General features: G+C 41.2%; 1 protein-coding gene across 2 annotated transcripts; it reads right to left on the bottom strand.

The window, feature by feature from the left end:
- Window positions 1-1,097: 1,097 nt before the first annotated feature.
- zgc:153031 lies at window positions 1,098-15,794 on the bottom strand. 2 transcript variants are annotated; one of them, XM_020521026.2, is made up of 6 exons: window positions 15,571-15,794; window positions 12,863-12,912; window positions 9,445-9,541; window positions 7,125-7,251; window positions 2,714-2,829; window positions 1,098-1,201 (listed from the first exon to the last, which is right to left on the bottom strand). In XM_020521026.2, exons 1-6 carry the CDS (start codon window positions 15,654-15,656, stop codon window positions 1,117-1,119), a joined length of 561 nt encoding a protein of 186 aa, XP_020376615.1. In that variant the 5' UTR covers window positions 15,657-15,794; the 3' UTR covers window positions 1,098-1,116. The 2 variants fall into 2 exon arrangements, with proteins under 2 accessions (XP_020376615.1, XP_048463577.1); XM_048607620.1 differs by lacking the exon at window positions 15,571-15,794 and adding an exon at window positions 15,317-15,455.

The following is a 15,794-nucleotide window of genomic DNA, read 5'->3' as shown; positions in this document are numbered from 1 at the left end:
GGATTCAAGACGAGGGGAGATATTTTTAAGGTGAGAGGAGAAAGATTTAAAAAAGAGTGGCAACTTTTTTGCACGGAGAGTAGTTCTTGTGTGGAATGAACTTCCAGAGGAAGGATGCTGGTACAGTTACAATGTTTAAAAGACATTTGGATAAGTACATGAATAAGAAATGTACGGAGGGATATGTGCCAAGGGCAGGAAAGTGGGACTAGTTTAGTTTGGGTTTATGGTTGGTATGGACTGATTGGACCAAAGGGTCTGTTTCTGTGCCATATGACCATGACACACATCCACAGTCAACAGACCCTGGAAACTCTGGTTCAGAGGCAAGGACACTACTCACTGCACCACAAGACATCCTCTACGTAGTAAACATCACTGTGCTACTGCCTTCCATATTGGGAATGATTGATAAGTGCCTGTTCTTTGGGAATGGTTGAGACTGACCTGATAGAAGTCTTCAAAATTATGAACAATATATGCAATACCAGTCAAAGCCCTTTGGAAGAGAGTTGGATAATCATCAGAAGAGAAAAACAAATGCTTTGCTTCAAAAGGCAGAGAAACACAATTAGTGAACTGCCCTTGCAAAGGGGCCAGCAATGACAAGACAGACCAAATGGCCTCCTTCTGTGCTGTAATCATTCTGTGATTGTATGTACTTTTTAAATTCCTCAATAAAATATTAAAGATTACGAATCTTCTGGAGATCAAACCTTCTGGTTGATCAAAGTTCAAAATCATTCACTCATTCTGAATCTCTTCTGATCCTTCACACCCCTTTCTGAATTTTTTTTTCAGGATCCCTGAAATTCAATTTAAACTTAAATGTCAACACACTGTAAAAATCACACTTCAATACAAACCACACTGAAATGACTGCAGCAGAGGCCAGTATCCCATCACCAAGTCACCCTTTATTTACTTGTGCACAGTACACTGGCTGTGACCAGCCAGCTCGGAGTCAGTCCCTGAGGAGATTCTACATCTCCTGTTTATATTGGTCAGCCAAGGCTTTCCTGTTTGGTCCATGTTAACAACCCTAATCGAGGATCTCATAGTCAATGAGATCCATTCAGTTCCAATCACCACACATACAAAGTTTAATATTGAGATTTATTCTTTGCAAACTTTTTGAAAGACTTGGAATTTGTATTTGATGCCATTTTCCTCTTGGATTTCACTTGGAACTCCAGGAAACCTAAACACAAAGATATTACATGAAATGCCACAGACCTGTCAGAAACACTGATGCTTACTTCTTGTAAACCACAAGGTAAACATAAAGGGAGTTAAACGGTATCAGGACAAACAAGAATATAGAATTGAGGTGGCAATAAGATCAGCCATGATCTTATTAAATCTTACCAAATGGTCTACTCCTGCTCTTAATCCGTATGTTCTTAGCTGTATTCCACTTTTGTAAAACTAATTTCCACAGTCTTTCACAAACAAAAAGGCAGATTTTAAGGAGTCTTTTGAAGGTCAGAGATTTGAAAGATTTTTGGGACAGAATCTCAGAGCGTGGAGACAAGATGGTTGAACTCCCTTTTCACTGAAAGTAGACAGGAAGAGAGAGAGAGGAGCAATGCCTCTGAAATTGAGAGCACTTTGAACAGGAATTCCATGCAATGGAGAATACCCGAGGTATGGTGCTGGGAGCTCAAAGGTGGTGAGAGAGCCTATTCAGCCCAATCATCCTGGGAGTTTTCCCAAGCTTTCCTTGATCAACAGCTATTTTGGGATTTGGTGGAAGCCCTTTGACAGTATGTATCTGGGCTTTGCATCAAAGTTCTCTCAGCCAATTGGGAAGACTCTCCAGGAAATTCTCAATATAATGTCCTCCAGCATGGGGCCTAAACTTGTCTTAACATCAGCCCTAATACTTGCCTTATCTCGAATGTATATCTGTGTTCCACTGTCCTGCCAAATGAACCTGCCTTTGTATGAGGATTAACCATTCCTATTCCAGTTAGTATCATATCTCACCGTGAGGGTCCTGCCTCAATTAAATCCTTTCAAATGTGAGCCAAATTTTCTACTCTTTCCTCCTCCCTCGGTCTTTGACAGAGTAACCGACCTCACTTTGCCACCCTTTTCCCGACCCCAAAAATTATGTTTCCAATGTATTCCCAAAGACCCAACTATGGAACCACGGTGCAGAATATCCTTGGAGAAACAGGCAATGTGACTCGATCAGTCCACTCCGCATTTTATATAATGCTGTTCTGACTGGCATCGCCCTTCAATCTCTTTCAGCCTCTGCTAGAGATAGTTCCAAATCACTCATTCCATGTGAAATATCATCTGCACTCTGTAAAAACAGCCTTAGCATCAATGCCTTTGGTTCTCGTATTCTCTGTGAAAGCCTGTGGCAGACTGATCCACAAAGACTGACAGATGAGTTTTGAGTAGGTGAGGCAGAGAGTGATAACGTTGTGACTCAACATATTAAATGTCGGCTGATCTTAATCCCCACCTACACCAGTTTTCACATTACCAAGACAACCCTACTGATGCCGCTCATGTTGCCCCTCCCTCCACGGACTCCCCACTCAAAGTCACTAGAATCCATCTGCCCCATCTCCTCAAATCCCCTATCCCCAGTATCACAAGTCCCATGGTCAAAGTGTCCCATACTTCATTTCCAAGGATCTGGTGATCCTGACCTGGGACATCTCTGATAAAGCAAAGGAAAGATTTTGATGCTTACTCATCAAGCAGCTTAAACGTGTCCTGGTCAAACTTTGGGAAGAAGGTGTCACAGTTGAATTCAGCCATGATATTTGTGAGGTAGATCTGATCGCAGTTTGGATGCTTCATGGCCTCCTGTGAACAGAAAGTAAAAAGTGATTAATAGCATTACAATCCTTTTATTCTTTCTGGAAACATGGGCTAACATTTTGTTGCCCATCCCTAATTGCCCTTGAACTGAGACCCTTGCCAGCCCATCACTTTTGCCATCACTGAATCCCCCACTATCAACATCCTGGGAGTTATTGATCACAAACTCAACGGGACTCACCACATAAATGCAGTGGCTACAAAAGCAGGTCAGAGGTTAAGAACACTGCAGCGAGTCACTCACCTCCTAACTCCCCAAAGCCTGTCCACCATTTACAAGGCACAAGTCAGGAGTGTGATGGAATACTCCCCACTTGCCTGGATGGGTGCAGCCCCAACAACACTCAAGAAGCTTGACACCATCCAGGACAAAGCAGCCTGCTTGATTGGCACAACATCCACAAACATCCATTCCGTCCACCGCCGACACTCAGTAGCAGCAGTGCGTACTATCTACAAGATGCACTGCAGAAATTCACCAAAGATCCTCAGACAGCACTTTCCAAAACCACTACCACTTCCATCCACAAGAACAAGGCAGCAGATAAACGGGAACACCACCTTCAAGTTCCCCTCCAAGCCACTCACCATCCTGACTTGGAAATATATCGCCGTTCCTTCACTGTTCTGGGTCATAATCCTGGAATTCCCTCCCTAATGGCATTGTGGGTCAACCCACAGAAGGTGGACTGCAGCAGTTAAAGAAGGCAGCTCACCACCACCTTCTAAAGGGCAACTAGGGACAGGCAATAAATACTGGCCAGCCAACAATGCCCACATCCCACAAAATGAATAATTTTTTAAAAATCCATTTCAGAGGGTAGTTGAGTCAACTACATTGCTGAGGAGTCACATGTAGACTAGTCCAAGCAAAGGCAGCAGATTTCCTTACCTAAACGCCATTGCAGTACCAGTCAGGCAACATTAGACTAGCTTTTAATTCCAGCTTTATTCACGGATTTCAAATTTCACCCTCTGTCGTGGCAGCATTTGAACTCCAGGTTGTTAGCCTGGGCCTCAACATTATCCAGGCTAGTGAAACTGTTATTGATATCATCATATCCCCTCACAGCACAGGATCTTTTAAAAGATCTTTATGATGGTTACTGTAAAATGTATAAAGAGAGCTTCCTTCCTGGAGCAAATTACTCAATGACATGATTAGTTCCTGATTACACAGTGGAAAATAATTGCTCACAATTTTGTAAATAAGTTAGTTCAGCACAACATTAAAGATCAATCTCTAACCAGCTCCACCTGTTTGGCTGGGGCAATGGAGCAGGGGTTAATATTTCAGGGAATTATTAGGGCCAGGTTAATGTTCTCATTTGTTTTGGTTTCCAAGTAGGGATTGCAGCAATCACATACTCCTGGTGAAGTGTAATGCTTTATATTGTGATATACAAGAACAATGAAAACAGGAAAATGAAAAGAAGTGAGTTGGGTCAGATCGATTGGAAAACTGTAATACGTTCTGACTCACATGGAAGGAGTGCATTGTCTTTCTCTTGTCCTGCTACTTAATGGGTTGCACCTTTGTTTTACCCAGTTCTCAATAAGGTCAATTGTACGCTTTCTCTAAATTAGATTTAAAATAAAGGGATTCATCAACCATGTTTCTTCAATAAACTCAAAATTATTGATGTATCAAAAAACAAATCATATTCAATGAAGATGCAATAACTGGTTAATACAGTTTGTAATATGAAAATAGAAATGATTACTTCTCTAAATATTCCCCCCACAAACACTCACTCATCCAAAAAAGGAAGGTAATTATTTCTCTATGCACAGATTCTTTTGGCCAACACATTTTGGATTTTTCAAGTTAAAAATATAAAATGTAGAGTATTTAGATGTATGGCTGGATGAACACAGCAGGCTGTGTTCATCCAGCCCTGCACCTTGTTGTCTCGGATTCTCCAGCATCTGCAGTTCCTACTATCTCTATTTAGATGTATGTTAGTCTAGCACTCTATCAGATGTAGTGGTCGTGATCAAACAAATACAGGGTTTCTGGCAGATGCTGCTTGCTCAGAAAATGCAGTATTGAGAAGTATTCCAGTTGTTTTTCAAAGAGGACAATTAGTTTTCACACTGGTTTCACAGCAAAGGTGCTTCCGAAACTACAGCTGAACAACCTGTTCCTTCTTACAGGTTTCCTCAAGGAAATATCAAAATCATCTCCAAACTTGCAGGACTCTGTTCAAATAGAACAGCCATAAAATCCAGTACAGTCAGATGCTTTCCCTGGTGAGGTCAAGCAACAAAGATCAGTAACTATCTAGAGCCATGTGGTTTCAAAGAAATACCTTGTTAAGAAAAATCCAACAGGTCTTTCCATTGACCTTTTCTCTTTAAAAAAAGAATGAGGTATCTCCACAATTCTGCAAACTCACATCCACAAAAATCATTAAACATGAAGACATTATAACAATTAAAAGATAAGTTGATGTACAGTGGCAAACATTCACTGGACAAATAAATGGGTCTTTCAATCAACAAATCCACAGGACCAAATGGTGCACAACTCAGGGTTTTAAAAGAAGAGGTGGATGCAGAGAAAGTGCAATTTTTGGTCATCCAAAATTCCCTGGATTCTAGAATAATCCCCATGGATTAGAGGTAGCTAATGTATACCCTCTAATCAAGATAGGGGAGTGAAATAAACCAGGGAACTGTAGACAGTCAGCCTAACAGCAGCATAATAATAAAAAAAACTGTACATGCCAGTGATCTGGAATAAGGCCAGAGAATGTGAAAAATACTCAGCAACTGTGAAGAGAGAAACAAAGTTAACATTTCGAGTCCAACATGATTCTTCTTTTTGAATCTGAAGGAAGGTTAAAAAGTGATGAGTATTAAGCTTCTGAAAAAGGGATGAGGGTCAACAGTACCAAGGGGAAGGTCAAAGATAGGTTATAGAGTGGAAGTGATTAAACAACAAAGTCATCATGGAACAAAAGGCAAAGGGCACAAGTGTAGTACAGAAACAAAGCATTAGTACAGAAACAAAGCATTGGTCCCGAGTCAGAGGTTCTTCCAGCATAATATCAGCTCCTTTGAAGAGCTAAAACATGAGAACAAGATACAGATGGACACTCTTGGGAACAAAAAACAAAATGGAGGACAGAATTCATTGCTGAAGTTACCAAACCTACCGTTGAGTCCAGAAGGCTGTACACAGTCTTATCAGAAATCGAAGCGAAGACAAAGATGGGAAAGATGGGCCTCATATCAGTCATAGGCGAAATTTTAGAATCAGTTATTAGTGACGTAGTACCAGGACATTCAGAAAATCTTAACATGACTGCACAGAGTCAACATGGACTTATGAAAGGAAAATCATGTTTAGCAAATCTGTTGAGAATTGTTTCGCGACTGTAACTAGAAAGGTGGATAGGGGGAATGTTTCTTTCATTGCGCTTCAGTGAGACTAGCCCTGAAGCACTGTGTCCAGTTTCAGTCTCTCTACCTATGGAAGGACATACTTGTCTTAGAGGGAGTGCAACAAGGATTCATCTTCTGCCATGTGGTGATTATCCTACAAGAAGGGATTGAATAGACTCAGCATGTATTCATTAAAATTCAGAGAAATTATTGCATTGAAACATCCAAAATTCTTAAGGAGTTTGCCACGTCAGTCTATTCAACCAGCCTGTCTCTTCAAATCTATCAACATTCTCCTTGCAGTTGGTAATATTTTCAAGTCTTCTGGAGTCTGCAAATTTTGAAATGGTACTCTTTACTCAAGCCTAGGTTCTTTAATACAGGAGGGTCACAGTGATTGTAGGACAGGAAGAGAGTGGTTGAATGAAAACAGGCCAGCTTATCACCTGAGTTTACAAGTTTCTCCAGTGTATCTGGAGAAAGCACTGGTTTTAGCACAAATTCCATATATTGTGATGGTGTCATCACCCCAAAGAGCAGCAGGGCAACTAAACTGCAGAACTTTTTTTTAATTCATTAATGGGATGAGGGCATTGCTGGTGAGGCAGCATTTATTGCCCACAGGGCAGTTCAGAGTCAACCACATTGTTGTGGGTCTAGAGTCACACGTAGGCCAGATCTGGTGAGGATGGCAGTTTCCCTCCCTAAAGAATATTAGTGAACCAGATGGGTTTCCACCATCTGCCATGGCAGGATTTGAACCCGGGTCCCCAAAACATTATCTGGGTCTCTGCATTAATAGTCCAGCGATAATGCCACTAGGCCATCGCCTCCCCCTGACACAACCCAATCTGATAAACACTTGTTTCAAACATTTTTCACATCTTTACCTCAAAGGGTTTGACACCACCTATGACCCATAGAATTTCAATCTCTTCATTTAGAGGTGGCTCTGAAGCAAGTTGAATAGCACTGGGAAGGTCTCGGCAGAGATAGTCTGCATTCTCAGGCACCGAACTGATCAAAAAAAAAAGTCAAAGTCACTCATGTTCCTGGATACATATATAACTTATAAATTTAAATCATTCTTGAAGCATTTACCTGCTTTTAAATAAATGCCACATATGATTTTGCTGTCAATTTTCATTTCTCCGATCAATGAACAAAGAACTAAGTAGGAGATGCTTTAGTCTCAGTGGCTCTGGAAAATTAAAGTAAAGGCATTTTTGCTTCAATTAGCAAGCAGATATAAGCTGGTTTTGTTTTTACAAGGGACGTTTGTAATCAAAAAAATAAGCTTTGCTGAGAAAGAAGATGAGCTACTGAAGCTCATCAGGACTGGTGCAAGAATACCAAATTTCAACAGGATGAACAATTTGTATGGCATGAGAATGAATGCTGATTGAGAATTTGAGTGTTGTCAACCAAAGAAATAAATTCTTTTGGAACATGTTTTATCCAGTATAGTTTAGATTGGTATAGTTTAGATTGGTATAGTTTAGACTGGTCCTAGATAGCACCCCAATTCAATTGTTCAAAATGTAGGCTCTCCAAGGTAGTATAGTGTCATGGGTTAGGTGCAGCTTTGAGTTCCAAGTTGGCACTTGCTGATAATGATGAGCCAGCCGATCCGATCTAACTGACTTCCTCAGTTAATCAGGGCAGCTCCATCTCCAGCAGACCTCTTAACAGGTTCGATCTTTCATAAAGTAAAGAAATGCCTGGCCATCGTCGTGGAGGGAAAGCCCCAGTACCAGGTGGTTCACCACACCCTGTGGAAGTGGGGAGTGAATATGAAAAACCTTGTAGATGCCAGGCACTTGACAGGCTTTGGTCTCACCAGGGGTACAACTTGACATCCACTGGATGCTCTAACCCCTTTCCCACACCACCACACCCCTCACCACCCCACCGCTCCCCCCGCCCAACAAGTCTGCCAACAAATCGGCATTTGGTTAAAAAATGTGCTGGAGGCAGTCCAGGGAGGTTTACTAGGCTGACACTTGGAATGGGGCACATTGACAATGAGGAAAGGTTGGACAGGCTAGGTTTATATCCATTGGAGCGCAGAAGAGAGAGAGGCAACTTAACTGAAACCTACAAAATCCTGAAGGGTCTTGACAGGGTGGATGTGGAGAAGATGTGGAAGAATCTAGAACTAAGGGTCACTGCTTAAAAGACAGATTAGGCAAAGTTTTTGCCTCAAAGGGTCATGACTCTTTGGAACTCTCTCTCTGAAAAGGTGGTTGAAGCAAAAGCCTAGACTAGTTTTAAGAAAAAGGTTGACAGATTGTTGATATGCAAAGCATGCAAGGTTATTAGGAGTAGGGGGAATACAGATTTGAGGTTACAATTAGATCAGCTCTGATCATATTGAGTGGCAAAGCAGTCTCATGGATCCAAATGGTCTATTCCTGCTCCTAATCCGGATATTCGTAAATGAACTAGCTACTGCTGCCGGAGGCGGGTAAACACTGCCAGTTTTCTTTGTCTGCAGCAAGATCCTCTAGCAATAGCAACACGTTGACCAATCTACCAGTGCTAACCTTTCCCACATTCATCCCAGGCCTCCCTTCAAGTTTCCCTCACTGTGGGACTGGGGAGACCCTGGCCAATGGGTAAGATTTTCTCACTCAAAACCTGCCCATGTAGAACCACGTTGGGCCCATAGTAACTTCAAACTCCCTAATAGCTCAGAGTGCTATCTGAACATGGGAGTTAATCCTGTGTATAAGGGTAATCCCTGACACAGAGCAGGTCACCCATTGGTTAAGTCCATTTCAAGTGTCAACTTCTTGGCATTCTCCTCTGAAGTACAGCCAATTTCTGAAGGTAAAGTTTGATTATTATATCAAAGGGCAATGACCATCTGACCTTTAGCCCCAATTTTCATCCGAGATCCAAAAATAGCTCCTATTTTGCACTTGGAATTTAGGGCCAGGGATCCAGGAGGTGTTGATAATTTCAACAGCTTTGACAAGGAAAGGAAGGTTAGTAACAGGCTGTTGTTTAACAGCTGAGGTGAAAATAGCCAACACTTTAACCAATTCACTATACAGCCCTTTAAGAATATACCTTGCTAAGTTTTCAGGGCTCACACTCCACCCTTGGACTTCAACTTATCACTTTCCCAGTAAAGAGAATGAAGGCTGGATCTTTTATCTCCTGTGTAAGCCCATTTTTCTCCATTTCAAGCCTCATACAACTTACCTCAATGTTCTGCTTAAAACAACACAATAGCAGTTTGGCAAAGATAAATTGCCCTTGATGGCACTTCCTTTACCATAGATGACAAAATTCTTCTTGCCTGAAATTGAAATAATGTAAAATGACATCCACATTCTCTATTTCAATCAAGTTGACAGCTTAATTTAGAAATACAGAAAGGTCACAGAACTGAAAGCCATTTGTTCAGCTCATCATGTTTATGCAAACTACTTCCAACACAACTAGTCCTACCACCCTATCAGTGCTTCTCTGCAATTTTTCTCCATTCAGGTGTTACTCCAATCCCTTTTTGAAAGCCACAAGTTCATCTTCCTTCACCAAACTCTCAGGCAGTGCATTCCAGACTTTAATCATTTGCTGTTTACAAACTTTTTTCTCATGTGTCCCTTGCCTCTTTTGCCGTTCATCTTAACTTGGTGCCTACTGATTCTAAATCCTCCAGCCAATGACAGCATATTCTTTTTTCCTATCTGTTCTGTCTAGACCCCTCATGATTAAGACCATAGATGTAGGAGCAGAAGTTGGCCATTCAGCCCACCGAGACTGCTCTGCCAATCAATGAGATTTCCATCAGTTTGCTAATCCTCAACTCCACTTTCTTGCCTTATCCTCATAACACTTGATTTCCTTTCTGTCTAAAAATCTGTCTTGAATATACTTTAATGACTCAACCTCAACAGCTTTCTGTGGCAAATAAACACCTCGATTAAATAGCACCTCAGCTCTCTGAGATGTGCAGCCCCTAGATTCTCCAAGCTATCCACTAGAGTCTTTCATTCCTGCAGACACTCTACTGAATACTCTGTGCACCCTCTCTAAAACCTTTACAACCTTCTTGAAGTGTGATTACCCCAGTTGAGGCTTAACCAGTGTTTTATAAAGGTTTACCATAATCTCTTTGCTTTTACACACCGGTGTCCCTATTTATAAAGTGCAGGATGCTAAAGACCTTACTAATTTCTTTGCCACCTTTAATGACTTAATGCTCATATTTCAGTTGCTAGTTGATTTGAGGTGTTCCTATCTGTCATTTCAGCTTATCAATCCTGCTGTAAAATAGCCCATTACTATCCTTCCCCTCCTCATCAAAGTTCTCGAAAACAATGGCATTTCCTGGATCCCTGGCTGCTGTCCTAAACTCCAAGCATATTGTAGCATCTGTATTTGAGATGAACTTTGGATGAAAGTTGGGGAAAATAGGTCTGACGGTCATCACCCTTTTGATGAGTTAATAACCTTTGACCACTACCTTCTAGAAGGACAAGGGCAGCAGATACATGGGAACACCACCACCTTCAAGTTCCCTTCTAAGCCACTCATCATCATGACTTGGAAATATATCTCCATTCCTTCAATGTCACTGGCCTTGAGCAGTTCAAGAAGACAGCTCATTACCACCTTCTCAAGGGTCAATAAGGATGTGCTGGTCCAACCAGTGAAGCTTACAATTCATCAGTGAATTTTTAAAAAAAGTTCACAGTCTCAATTTGGAGAGGAGTCTAAAAATGTTGAAGCTTATTATAGACTCAAACAATGGGTGAAATGGATAATCCTCTGCTCTGACACCCATTTTAGAATTGTATCCTTTGTTTTGTTTCCTCTCCTTGTTCTTCCTACCATAAGGAGTCACTGCATTTCTCTGCATTACGTTTCAACTTCCTCTCATGTCCTCAATGTCCTCTCATTCCACCCTTTGGTGTCTGCCCTCTTGAAGTCTATAGTATCCTGCTCATGCGTTTTCAATACTTCCAAATTTTGAGTCAACTGCAAATCGTGAGACTGTGCCTTGTACACCCAAATCTAGGTCATTAATATAGGTCAAGATAACAGAGGTCCTAATACCTATTCCTAGGGATCCCCAAACATTTTAGCTAGAAAGCAGGATGCTGCCTTCATAAATTTGATGAGACCAACACATCTGTACCAATGGTCTGTTTATCCTCTGGTATCAGTGAACCATTCCTAATTGCTGTAGTTGTATACCTTCTTTCTGTAATTAATTAATGCATTCTATCTAAACTGCTGCTTCTTAACAATCGCAATAAACTATCTAAAAATTGCTTATAAATGGCCGACTGTAATTGTTAGGTAACTGTGACCATGAAACTCCTAAAACCAACAGTTTCTTCCCCACAAATAACTTCATGGTCCCTAATCAGTTTAATCCTTCTTTCAAACACCCCTTTAATATTTATACTTATTATTTGGATTCTTTTTTCATGTTAGCTTTTCATACTCATTCTTTTATTTGCTTATTTCTTATTTTTCATTGGCCCCCTGAATTTACAGCATTCATCTTGATTTTCACTTGTATTACCAACTTGACATGCGTTACATATATCTTATTTTCTGTTTGGTCTATCTCTTTGTCATCAAGGGAGTTCTGGTTTTATTTACTCTGTCTAGCCACATTGTGGGAATATATTTAGGGTAGCATGGTGGTTCAGTGTTTAGCACTGCTACCTCACAGCGCCAGGGACCCAGGTTCAATTCCACCTCGGGTAACTGTCTGTGTGGAGTTTGCACATTCTCCCAGATTTCCTCTGGGTGCTCCAGTTTCCTCCCACAGTCCAAAGATGTGCAGGTTAAGTGGACTGGCCATGCTAAATTGCCCATAGTGTCCAGGGATGTGCAGGCTAGTTGGGTTAGCCATGGGAAATGCAGGAATATAGGGTAGGGTGGTGGGTCTGGGTGAAATGCTCCTCAGAGGGTCAGTGTGGATTTGATGGGCTGAATGGTCTGCTTCCACACTGTAGGAATTCTATGATATATCATTGCTAGACCTGAACGATCTCTTTTTTGAAAGGCAGCCCGTTTTTCCTGCCGATCTTTGATTCGACGGAACAAATAAATAAAAGCCAATCTAGAACATTCTTAATTGCATGGTCTGTGAAATGGTGATTCAAAGATGTTAAATGATTTGCATCTTGAATTTGAATTTTACTTGTAAAGTTGCTGAACTGGTCACCTGGTTTGTATGTGGAATGAACTGTCAGAGGAAATGGTAAAGCAGGAACAGTTACAACGTTTAAAAGATGTTTGGACAGGTACATGAATAGGAAAGGTTTGGAGGGATATCGGTCAAACGCAGGCAAATGGGACTAGTTTAGTTTGGAAAATCTGATCGTCATGTACAAGTTGGACTGAAGGATCTGTTTCCATGCTGTATGACCCTATGACTGTAGGAGATGTCAGTATTCAATACCAATTCTCTAATGTCAGACAGCAGCTGGGAATATTTCACCTGCAGTCTCTATGGGTTCCATCCTTCAGCTCAGCTTTGTTTACTGAGGGAAATTACTTTTACTCCAAACCAGTCAAATTATCACTGAGACAAAGGAATAGATAAGGAATAACGAGTCCGAAGTTATATAACTTCTCAGCAAGTATTGCGACATACCTGGATCAGAGACTGTAGTTATCTTCGAAAGAAAGTAACTAAATTCATTCCTGCAGGAGGGAATGCACAATATAATGAATATTCAGGATATAATGGGCGGGATCTTAACCACATTGAAGATAATCACAGGTCAGAACAATTCTGGGTCTTGATCCCACACTTGCCATTGGTCTATCCCCAGCATGACGTTATAGAATCCCCAATCAGGCCCTTTGAGCACTGAAATGTTTACACTGGCTACACTGGTGAAACATAGTTAGTACAAATAATTCTTATCAAAACAACTATGTAATTGAGAATGGCACCAATTCATGTCAACAGTTTTTCAGCTATGGACATCCATGAACTGTCAGTGAATTAGACCCACATACTCAAAGTTTTGGCAAAGATCTGTAGCTCGGGTTGTGGGCGAGGTTGTTGACTTGCTCGCCGAGCTGGCTTGTTCTTGTTCAGACGTATCGTCGCTATGCCAGGTGACATCTGAACGAGAACAAGCCAGCTTGGTGAGCAAGTCAACAACCAGACCCACACATATTTGAAGTATTGGACAACGTCTGGGATGCAGAATGTTTACCATGTGACTTTGGAATTTTTCGGTCAAAAGTACAACTGTGTTTTGGTTCACTCATCATTTACAAAACATCATGTTCTTTGGAAAAGTAGAAATATTTAGAGACAGAGAGAGAGAGAGAGAGAGAGAGAGAGAGAGAGAGGGACAAGGAGGAATCTTGAGCTGAAGGTTACGTAGCAACAAGTTTTGGACTGTTAGTTCCTGTTTTGCCACAGACTGAGAGCACTCAGGACAGTTTGACAGTCACTGAAGAGAAGTGCAAGTTTTACAGGCAGGAAATGAGATTGGAGAGAGAGAGAGAGAAAGAAAGAGAGGCAAACAGAGACAGAAACAGACTCTGTGTTAAGAATGCTGCATTTAGCTATATTGGCAGGCAGCTGACCCATATGGATTCTGTGCAGGAAATTCAGTGAGGAGTCAACAGCAGTTTTTTAAAAAAGAAAATTCTCATAGGATGTAGGTATCACTGGCTCGGCTAGCACTTATTGCTCATCTCTAATTGCCCAGAGAGCAGTTAAAAGCTAACCATGTTGCTGAGGGTCTGGAGTTGTATGTCAGCCAGACCAGGTAAGGATAGCCGACGGCCTTCCTTAAAGGACATTAGTGAACCAGATGGGTTTTGAAAACCTGTTGGTTTCATCTGTGCTGTTAGAATTCAAGAAATTGTTCTCAGAATCAGTAGGCAGCTAAGTCTTGGAGTCAGAATTCAGAAGAGGTCCAGGGGAGCTGAGAAAATGAGAATGTTATTGGCTCTGTATTGGGGGAACCCATGAAGGCCCTGAAAGAAGACTGCGAACATTAATACTTCAGGGCAGCTGAAGGGTTGCGAATTGAAAAGCTCACAAACAGTATTTGATTGATGCAACTGGACAAGTTTGAAGTTCAGGGGAAAACCAAGGGTTCGGACCAGCTCAGTGATGTTAATCTGCTGATGAAAAGCTGGAGTTATGTTGTGAATAAATACTAAAAGTACAGAATTAGAGTCCAGAGGAGTGTAAACCCAGGAAAGGAGTCCAGAACTGGAGCAGTCATCAAGCCAATCCATGACAGAACAGCTTTTGAGACTAGTAGATTGGGAAATGTGAAGAATTGTGATCCCTATGAAGTTTAATGAGATTTGATGATTCAATTCTATCATTACTTTGAGGGGTGGGTAGTTGCTAAGACATAAGTCACTAACATATTTGACATTTGACGTGGGTGTCAACTCACAGTTTATCACCCACATATTTACCACATGTTAATTCTGGGTATTATAAATAAGTCATACATGTATTGTTGATTGTATTATTGTTTTGTGTGTTGTAAAGTTTATTGTTGTTTGTTCAAAACTGTGGCTTGTTCTCACATTTTGCCTACAGTTAAAAACATTAGTAGTCCCTAACAAGATCATAACATAAATTTGGCAATCTGGACTGGGGTCATAGCAGACAGCAACACCTGCATACAGCACTGTCAGCTTTTGCCCGGTTCAGTCTGAGGCGAGAATATATTTGGTCCAAGCTCTGACATCCTTGCTGTTCTACCGTCAAATCCACCTTGGTGGGAATGGTACGAGTGTTGACAGTGAAAGAGTAGTAGGACAATTTTATCATGAGAAGGTTTACAACCAAGTGTAGCATTATGCAGAAAATAGACACTTTTTTAAAAAAAATGCATAGATTTTACACCGGCTGCTTAAGGCAGTAAAATGTTATTAGAGTTGGAGGTTTTAACCCTGTAACGTGTCCTGGCTAACAATCAGGTAAGAGAGCTGGAGCCCTCTTAAGTGTCTGACTCTTAACATAGTTAAAATTGCCACCATTAACAGTGGCATCAAAGACCATTAAATTCTAATGGAAAGAGAGAATGCATTTAAGTTTAAATCTGCAAAGTCCAAATACCTCATTCTAATTGACATTTCCTCTTCCGGGAGGCCACGGGGGAGGATTAATAGCAAAGCTCATCATGGACCCAAAATTTATTTAATATTTCCAGGAAACAATATCTACTCTGACAATTCCCTCCATATCCAATTCTAAAAGCCCACGTACAGGTCTCTTCCCCTTCTCTCCCCCACCCCCGCTCTGTGAGTGTAGTGAAGGTACAAAATAAAACTATCAAAACGTTTGGTTTGGTTGTCACAGTGAAAACTCACGGTAGGAGCCAGGGCAAATTTCCAGAAATGCCGATTCCCATATTACTATCAGCTGCTGCAATTAAACGCAGGGGTTTGTGATCCATTCTGATCTCATGGGCGAGAAACCTGGAACAGAGTCAGAGCCTGCCTACCCTACGCTGTTCAATCACAGGCTCAGCAAGAGCAAAGTCTACTAAAAATCTGCATCTAAATCCAGATGTTGCGTAAGTCTTTTTTTTCTG

Source organism: Rhincodon typus, chromosome 18 (genome assembly GCF_021869965.1).
Source record: "Rhincodon typus isolate 14 chromosome 18, sRhiTyp1.1, whole genome shotgun sequence".
NCBI lineage: Eukaryota > Metazoa > Chordata > Chondrichthyes > Orectolobiformes > Rhincodontidae > Rhincodon > Rhincodon typus.
This window is presented reverse-complemented; position numbering and strand designations above follow the sequence as displayed.